This window comes from Sander vitreus, unplaced genomic scaffold (genome assembly GCF_031162955.1).
Source record: "Sander vitreus isolate 19-12246 unplaced genomic scaffold, sanVit1 ctg342_0, whole genome shotgun sequence".
In the NCBI taxonomy this organism is placed as follows: domain Eukaryota; kingdom Metazoa; phylum Chordata; class Actinopteri; order Perciformes; family Percidae; genus Sander; species Sander vitreus.
The window spans coordinates 18,652-28,479 of record NW_027595480.1 but is presented as its reverse complement, the minus strand read 5'-3'; the positions used below and the strand labels follow the sequence as shown (position 1 = coordinate 28,479).

Sequence of the window (9,828 nt, the reverse complement as noted above, 5' to 3'; positions counted from 1 at the left end):
GACACTGTGTTGGTCCTTTTTATATAGATGTCAACATGTTTTTGCACTGGTCAGGGGGTACTTGGCTTAAAAACACAATTCAAAGGGGGTACATTATTTAAAGATTGTTATGGACTTTTTGGCCAACAACGCCAAAATAAAGGGCCGATTTGTCTGCGGACAGATTTTGTCACAGCGATAGCTTCTCAACCTTCGATGATACAGTCAGGAAACTATACAGGTGTTAGTTGATAGTAGTTGCTCAAAATGAAGGCCAAGTTCAAAAATGGGTGTTGTCTGAGCAGTAGGAAGTAGGGGGGTATAGGAACTAGGGACAGGGGCCCCACCCTTTTTTTTTAACCTTTATTTATTCAGGGGAGTTTCACTGAGAGGAAGCCTCTCTTTTGCAGGAACGCCCTGATCACATTCATACCTGGAAGCTGCCCAGTACTACCACAGTCTGATCTGATCACATTCATACTGGAAGCTGCCCAGTACTACCACAGTCTGATCACATTCATACTGGAAGCTGCCCAGTACAACCACAGTCTGATCACATTCATACTGGAAGCTGCCCAGTACAACCACAGTCTGATCTGCTGCCACTGAGCAGCTCCACTGGAGCGGTTGGGGTTAAGGGCCTTGCTCAAGGGCACCTTAGCATGGATGTATAATAATGCTGCGTTATATTATGCTGCGTTCCAGACACGTTTAGCCCGCAAAGTCACGACTTCAAGTCACGACTCACGACTTGGTAGCGTTCCAGGCAAAGTCACGACAAGGGTTCAACAACAGGGTTCAGGTTAGGCTACCTAACGTCAAGGTTAGCCCAATTTATAGACGTCTCTTTCGCCATGTAAGTCTACGGAAAGTGTTTGTGGGCCAGACGTCATTACGTGACACGCGGGGAGTTGCAATTCTAACGTTTGGCTACTACTGTTTGTTCAGTTTCACTTCCTGGGGGCCTGGCCCCCACACGTTACGCCCCTCACGTGATTTGGTGGCTGGTGGCAAGATGGTCAGTAGTTTTTTTAGTTTGTTTATGCAGGGTAAGTTAGACGGGGTAATCCCAGCCCGATCTGCCGGGGGGTTTGATTCCTCCCTGCAGCTCAGGCTGGAGACCTGTACGTTTATCTATCCTGCTTCCGTTACACATCTGCGGGAACCAATCACAAACTGGCTTATCCACCTGGGGCGCTATTGGCGGGTTTAACACGATGACGACAGAGAAGCGACCGAGCAGCTTCTTGTTTACATTCAACATGGCGGCCACCGAAGCACAGCAACCCGTTGATGCCGCTGTCGCTGCTACGTCACCCAGATCATTGATCTGATTGGTTGAAGGACTATCCAATGGCGTACAGAGTCATTTCAACTATGCCCGTTGATCCCGCCTCTTGTGCAGTAGAAAATACAGAGCAGACTCCCCAGACTAATGTTCAGACTCAGCTCCATCTTAAAAGATGGGCTAGTGATAGGTACAAGTGATAGGCTACTCATAGATTACATGTAAGAAAAAGGGTTAAAATATCGTGTTAAAAAACTGAAAAGTCTGGAGTAAAACCTTTACAAATCTACATTGATGTATATAGAAGTTACCAAATATCACAGTGTGGTAACACAAGTATTCCAGTTGTTTGTTCTGTAGCCTGTTTAAAATGAATACATAGACTGAGCTACCTACAAAAAGATCGCGATAGTTTTACCTTTCTGTGATAATTTCAGTCAGGCATTTTCTGTGGCCACGCCTGGCCGGGGTCCTCACACTAGACATTGCCGCGGTGCATGCTGGGTCCTTCCTTTCTATCCCAAGCTCGCTTCTGCAATCATGGGTACGGCTCAATCTTCATCCTAAATACTTAATTATTCTGTTCACTGCTGCAATTTTTCATATCGATGTCGTATATGAATATCTTACAGACTATTTTCGATGTGTTTGTAATGGAAAAAGCTCCTCAGTAGATGAAAAAAACGGACTTAATCTAGTTCTCTTTCCTCGCAACGTGGAGCGGCCATAACACGTCCGAGCTGCGTACCGTTAACACAAGCTGCGTGTTAGCATGGTTAGCTTAGCATAGCATACCACCCTTTTACACTTTAAACAGTTCATATTCATATTTTAGTATTTAATTAAACAGATAACGAAATAGCTGAACTCCTGATGTTGCTGTGTACACAGTCTACGATTGTGAGTGTTCGTCAGTCCAGTTAGCATCATGCTAATAAGCTAATGAGGCTTCGTTTGCTCGTCTGAGCACAGTTGTCATAATTGCTGGGGGTTTGGGGGGAAATGTCGCGATAAGACGCGCAGAGGGCATTTAAGTGAGTGTACACAATATCGTCGTTCAATATTAATTAACAGTAAAGTCTAATGTTGCTGTAGTCGGTCCCTCTCATAACCTACTAGTGTTAGTGGCTGTACAGCTAGCTGTAGTCGGTCCCTCTCATAACCTACTAGTGTTAGTGGCTGTACAGCTAGCTGTAGTCGGTCCCTCTCATAACCTACTAGTGTTAGTGACTGTACAGCTAGCTGTAGTCGGTCCCTCTCATAACCTACTAGTGTTAGTGGCTGTACAGCTAGCTGTAGTCGGTCCCTCTCATAACCTTAACCTAATGTTAGTGGCTGTACAGCTAGCTGTAGTCGGTCCCTCTCATAACCTTAACCTAGTGTTAGTGGCTGTACAGCTAGCTGTAGTCGGTCCCTCTCATAACCTATTAGTGTTAGTGGCTGTACAGCTAGCTGTAGTCGGTCCCTCTCATAACCTACTAATGTTAGTGACTGTACAGCTAGCTGTAGTCGGTCCCTCTCATAACCTACTAGTGTTAGTGGCTGTACAGCTAGCTGTAGTCAGTCCCTCTCATAACGTACTTGTGAAATTGGGTTAGCCCTGTTCACAAGTGATGCTGCTATGCGTGCTGCACCAAACCCAGTTAGAGAGTTATTGTTCATAGCACAGGTGATCATAACTCAATTAAAAGCCACTATAACTCTAAAATGTCTATGCTGCAGCCACAGAATAGCGAAACCATTTTGCTGTGCCTTCATTAAAATGCATTCTTTTCACAATTATCGTAAGAGGGTGGCAGTAGCTCAGTCTGTAGGGAGTTGGGTTAGGAACTGGTAGCTGGAGAGGTGCCAGTTCACCTCCTGGGCACTGCCAACGTGCTCTTCAAGGCACCGAACCCCCAACTGCTCGGCGTGCTCCTCCAAGGAGCAGCACCCCTCACTCTGACATCTCTCTATGTATAGGTCCTGAGTGTGTTTGTAATCCAGGCCTGTGTTTAATGTGTGTGCAACTGTTCTAACGGAGTGAAAAACGAAGGCCTTCTTCTTGATGTTTCTTTGTGATTTGGAGACATCAATGCTGTGAAACATAAGCCAAGAATTCCACATCAATCTGAGAAAACAAGACACTGGTTCTGCATTGGCTCTAACATTATTCCCGGCTGATCTTTGTCTTCCAGGAAAGTGTCGTGGTCTGCGCACAGCCAGGAAGCTCCGTAACCACCGCCGTGAGCAGAAATGGCACGATAAACAGTACAAGAAGGCCCATCTGGGCACCGCCCTGAAGGCTAACCCCTTCGGAGGAGCCTCCCACGCCAAAGGCATTGTGCTTGAGAAAGTGTGAGTACCGGGACACGTGCTGCACCCTAAACAACTGAAGGTTCAGTTTATTTCAATCAATCGCATACTAAACATCACTTACATAACATAAATGGTAAAAAAAACAGTCACCTTTAGGGCTGCAACTAACGATTATTTTCATAGTCGATTAATCTGTTGATTATTTTCTCGATTAATCCATTAGTTGTTTGATCTATAAATGTCAAAACATGAAACATGTGGATCAGTGTTTCCCAAAAAGCCCAAGAAGACGTCCTCACGTCTTGTTCTGTCCAAAACTCAAAGATCTTCAGTTTCCTGTCACACAGGAGAGAAGAAACTAGAAGATATTCACATTTAACAAGCTGGAATCAGAGAAATCGTATTTCTTTTAATAAAAAAATGACTCAAACGATTAATCTATTATCAAAATAGTTGGTGATTAATGTAATAATAAATAATAATAGTCACTAGTAACTCATCGTTGCACCTTTAGTCTAGTTCATGCAGTGTAATCTTAACTCGTTTATAATCAATACAGGCTGAGAAGATGTAACTTGAAGCCTTTTCTTATCACACAACCCTTTACATTCTCTTCTTAATTTGTTCTTACGTCCCTCAGCATATTACTGCATTTATAAAATGTGTTTTCTGTATTTATATACATATTATACCACACGTGCAGTGGAGTGATGGCTGATCGGAAACCTGTTGATAAGCAGGCAGACAGCCAGTCATGTTTTAGGCTTTTGACCTTTTGGCGTTTTTCCATCACATGGTACCTCCTCGCCTCGACACACTGTGCGTCCGTTTTCCGTTGCAGATGTTAGTACCGCCTCAGCGTGGCTGGTCGTCATAGTGGCGCCGCAGGAAACTGCCGTGACCTAACGCGACACCCAGAACGTGGAAGGTGTGTTGTTGTTGTCAGAAGACACATTTAGTTTCAGATGAAGCTGGAGGCAGCAGAAATAAACAGCTGGCTGAACTATTTAAAGATGGGGGGTTTGTTCAGGACGCCCCCGTCTGTCGCTTTCACGTCACCTTTTGGTATCGCCTCAGCTCGCTGGGAACCTCGACTGAGGTGGTACTACATAAAGTACCTGTTAGCAGGTACCAGGGACTTTATTTCGTAATGGAAAACCAAAAAAGGCGAGTAGAGGCGAGGCGAGCAGGTACCACGTGATGGAAAAGGGACATTTGTGTCTTCTGATAACTTTGACCCCCTTTGATGCTCCAGTTTAAACCTCTATCTATATATATATATAGAGAGAGCTCTCTGTCTGTCTCTCTCTCTGTCTGTCTCTCTCTCTGTCTCTCTCTCTCTGTCTGTCTCTCTCTCTCTCTGTCTCTCTCTCTCTCTCTCTGTCTGTCTGTCTCTCTGTCTGTCTGTCTGTCTCTCTCTCTGTCTGTCTGTCTCTCTCTCTCTGTCTGTCTCTCTCTCTCTGTCTGTCTCTCTCTCTGTCTGTGTCTCTCTCTCTCTCTCTCTCTCTCTGTCTGTCTGTCTCTCTCTCTCTGTCTCTCTCTCTCTCTCTCTGTCTCTCTCTCTGTCTGTCTCTCTCTCAAATGATTTGTTCTTATATTGTATTGTATCCTATTACTTCAGGTATATTCTGTATGTGTGCTGTCTGATATTTTGCTGCTGCAACACTGAAATCCCCTTTTTTTTTTGGGATTAATAAAAATATCTCCCATTGGATGTTTTAAACACCAATCACCATGGGGACGCCGTCTCCTCGTCACCTGCTGGAAAGTTCTGAAATCATTGTTGAATTGCATGATGTTTTTTTGTTCAATCGTAACACTCTGACCATTTCCTTCCAGTTATTTAGATCTCTTTGTAGTTCTGAGTTTGTTAAAGAGTGTTGTGGTTTCCGTCTGCAGTGGCGTTGAGGCTAAGCAGCCCAACTCGGCCATCAGGAAGTGTGTGAGAGTTCAGCTCATCAAGAACGGCAAGAAGATCACCGCCTTCGTCCCCAACGACGGTTGCCTCAACTTCATCGAGGTAAAGCCTGCCCTGTATACATCCCTGAATAATAGCCACCGGCATGTTGTAATGCAGCCAAAAAGCTAAGCTAAGCTACATCATACCAAGTGTTATAACTGTTAGATTCCCATAGAGGCAGGCAGACTTTTATTTTGAAAGGCCAGTTATTTCATGGATCCAGGATACTATGATCCTGATACAGATCCCTTGGTCCCCCCATCATCACATACCCTTCACCATACCCCCCCATCATCACATACCCTTCACCATACCCCCCCATCATCACATACCCTTCACCATACCCCCCCACATCATCACATACCCTTCACCATACCCCCACATCATCCATACCCTTCACCATACCCCCCCATCATCACATACCCTTCACCATACCCCCCCCATCATCACATACCCTTCACCATACCCCCCCACATCATCACATACCCTTCACCATACCCCCCACATCATCACATACCCTTCACCATACCCCCCACATCATCACATACCCTTCACCATACCCCCCCCACATCATCACATACCCTTCACCATACCCCCCCATCATCACATCCCCTTCCCTGTCTCTGCATGTCCTGAAATGTCTTGATATGTGGACTGACCGTCCTCTTTCCTCTCCCTTCGGTGTCTCAGGAGAACGATGAGGTTCTGGTGGCAGGATTTGGACGTAAAGGTCACGCCGTTGGTGATATTCCCGGAGTTCGTTTTAAGGTGGTCAAGGTAGCCAACGTGTCCCTGCTGGCTCTCTACAAAGGCAAGAAGGAGAGACCCAGGTCATAAACAGTCAGCCAGAGCATGAATAAAACGTTTTCAATTACAATCTGTTTGTTTCATGTCGTCATTTAATGCTATGTCACTCTTAATTAACATTTTAGGACATAAAAAGCATGAATATCAGTTAAGCTGCTCACTCTACTTGCTCAAAGTCAGCTAAAAGGGTTGTGGCATTTTATATTTCACTGTTGGAAAGATGAATATTGTCACTTTTGACTGGTTTTCAGTATTTGACCATTTGATATATTAAAGATGTATCGAGAGAAATGAATCGATAATGAAAATGATCTTTAGTTGCAGTGCTAGTTTAAGGTTTGGTCACGTTCTACTTGAGGAATTGGGATTATCGATGGCGGTTTCTGTGTTTGATTAATTGTATCCTCTCTACGTTGTGCTCCTTCCCTCAGAGTACGGGCTCATACGACTGTCATTTGCTGTGAGAAGTTGAGACAACTGTTAAAGTTACAGTTGATCACAACAAAAATAAAAGTAATTGGTGCCTTCTAGGCTGAGAAGCCAGAAAATGTGTTTTTGGCTCATATGGGTGAAAGACACCAAATCCCAGAATGCACTTGCTTCACTGCTTTACCTACAGTTTACAGACAGTGAGGGACATGAGGGAGAGAAGCACGGGCGTTCAAAATCAGTGAAGTAGCCCTTTAAATAATCAAGTCAGTGTTGTGAGCTTCGGGGGTGACCTCTAGCTCACCCAGTAGAGTCTCTTCCCCCCCCCCCCCCCATGTTAATGCAAGCCCAAACAATCTTTAAACAAAAATGTGAACTTTGGCTCCGTTAATGCTTAACCTTCCAACACTGTTCCAGTCAAGCATGACTGATTTACACGTCCGCTGTACCATGGTAGTCCTCAGATTGTCTCAAGACCTTCTGATGTCCTTCACACAAGGCTTTTGAACACAACATTCATTGTGACTACTTCCTTTGAATGTTGACTGTGCACACACTCACACACACACACACACACAAACACACATGCATGCACGCACGCACACACACAAACACACATGTACACACACACACCCACAGAAACACACATGCATGCACGCACGCACACACAAACACACATGTACACACACTCACACACCCACACCACTCTCACACACACACACACACAGAAACACATGCATGCATGCACACATGCATGCACGCACACACAGAAACACACACACGCTCACACACCCACACCACTCACACACATGCATGCACGCACACACAGAAACCCCACACACACATGTACACACACTCATACCACTCTCACACACACATACTTCATGTTGTCAGTTCATGTTGCCACTTGTGCGTGTGAACCACCAATGTTCGCACCCACACACACAAACACACACACACAAACAGACACACACATGTACACACCCACACACACAGAAACACACACACCCAAACACACACACACACACAAACAGACACACACATACACCCACAGGCACACACACAGAGACACACACACAAACAGACACACACACGTACACTCACACACACGGTTCATGTTGTCAGGTTGCCACTTGTGCATGTGAACCACCAATGTTCGCACACCAATGCATGCACAGACACACACACCCGCAGACACACACACCCACACACACACACACACACCCATAGAGACACACACCCACACACACACACACACATAGATGTTAATGTTCTAATAAGGTTCTTTTACAATAAATATTCTATTAAAAATACTTTTTGTCATTTTTATTGGCATTTATGTTAAAATAAGAGCAGTTAAAGCAGGTCAAATTTGACCGAAAACAGTAAATTAAGGGGGGGGGGGGGGCAACAAACAGCGTTTAAAGGTTCATTCAGATTGTTTGGCTGTTGACATGACCTTTTAAAACGTGGCCGATATCAGATCCAGTGGGAACTGTTTGAGGTTTCCAACTGACCCCCATGATGAAAAGACCAATACCAATGACATCAGACGCAGCACGCTGCTGCACTAACGTTAGGGAGGTGATGGAGGAAGGAAGCATTCTGGCTTTTATTTCTAGATGTGTGTGTAATGGCAGCCGTAACATTAATGAGCAGGTGCTGAGGAGGAGGAGGATGAAGAGAGAGAGAGACAGATTGGCTATTTTGTGGGGTTATGGCTGCAAAGTCCCTCCAGAGGTCTGTGTGGATGCAGAGATGAAGCCAGGAGTGGTGGGACTGCGTCGTGAATAAGCTTCACAGAGATGCAGTTTATTCAAAACTTTCGGATGTCGAGGCCAACTTTTGATTATCTCTGTCAGCGCCTCTCCTCAAGACTCCCACGGCACTGCAGCCACGGCCTCCCGTGTCCCCGTTCTTCCATTTCGTTTGCTGTGTTTTCAGTTACAGTATGATCCTTCTAGTTGTGATTGAACTGAGGTATCTCCCCATACCCTGATTAGGTCTAACACCTCCCTCTCCCTCCATTGACCTGCTCCATCACTGTTCTCCATGCTGTAGGCTAGTCTAGTTTTTAATGTTACTGTCTATGTTGACGTAGATTGACGTAAGAGTCTCATCAAATCCTCTTTGGTTGTTCACACTGCGGCCACATTGAAAACAATCAGACCTGGGTCTGAATCAGGACGTTGTTGCGGAGCCCCGATGATTTTAGATGCAGTTTTGACCTCCTTTGTCAGAAGATTTAGGTCATGTGACGTAGCCCAGCCAAACCACGTTACCTGTCAGTATACTCTCAAGTGTACAGCAGTAGAAGTTCTGTAGACCGTAAAGGGACATACCATATTTCTTGAGACATCTCAGGAATTAAAGCCTCTGATGTGCCTTCTTAATGGCACAGCTGATATGGAAGGACCACGAGAGGGAGTCTGAGATGTGGATGCCTAAGAACTTCAGGCTCTGACACGCCAACCCGATAATCGGCGTGGGACAGTCTGGCGAGGTCGCTGACTCGAGTCTGTTCGGTGTGTTCCGTGCCGTCGTCAGCTGGAGGAGTCGTCTTATGTTAGCGTGACTAGAGTCTCTCAACATCTGACATTAATCTGTTAAACTGACCTTTGTTGATCTGAAATGAAGACAGATTCAGCAGCTGCACGGCCTGTTTCTCTCTTCAGATGTTTCCAGAAAGACGTTACGGTGAACTATTTTAGGACAATATGAGATCGTGTTCTGAACGAGACGCCGTGATGGTCGGGGAGCAGCCAGACCCACGTGACGCGTTCGTCCAATCAGCTGCTGGTTTTCATTTTTTGGGCGACAATACAGATTAGCGCCGCCTGCTGTTACGGAGACGTATTACGTCTCGCGCACGCGCAGAACGTACGCTCAAGTCGGCGTCTCTTCGGTGAGTTCTGAGGCACTTTTTGGACCTCTGGAGACTGATCAGCCCGACTGGCTTTCCTCCTGATGGTCGGCCGTCAGGTTGGTGTGTCAGAGCCTTTAAAGGTGTTGACACTTTCAACTGGAGAGTTGTTAATGTAGACAGGTGTATGTGTGGGTTTGTTCC

At 45.5% G+C, this 9,828-nt stretch overlaps 1 protein-coding gene across 1 annotated transcript; it reads left to right on the top strand.

Annotated features, from left to right (window-relative positions):
• The first annotated feature begins 1,703 nt into the window (after nucleotides 1–1,703).
• rps23 (ribosomal protein S23) lies at nucleotides 1,704–6,402 on the top strand. Its single transcript, XM_078244938.1, has 4 exons — nucleotides 1,704–1,811; nucleotides 3,445–3,604; nucleotides 5,465–5,585; nucleotides 6,216–6,402. Exons 1-4 carry the CDS (start codon nucleotides 1,808–1,810, stop codon nucleotides 6,360–6,362), a joined length of 432 nt encoding a protein of 143 aa, XP_078101064.1. The 5' UTR covers nucleotides 1,704–1,807; the 3' UTR covers nucleotides 6,363–6,402.
• The last annotated feature ends 3,426 nt before the right edge of the window (nucleotides 6,403–9,828 follow it).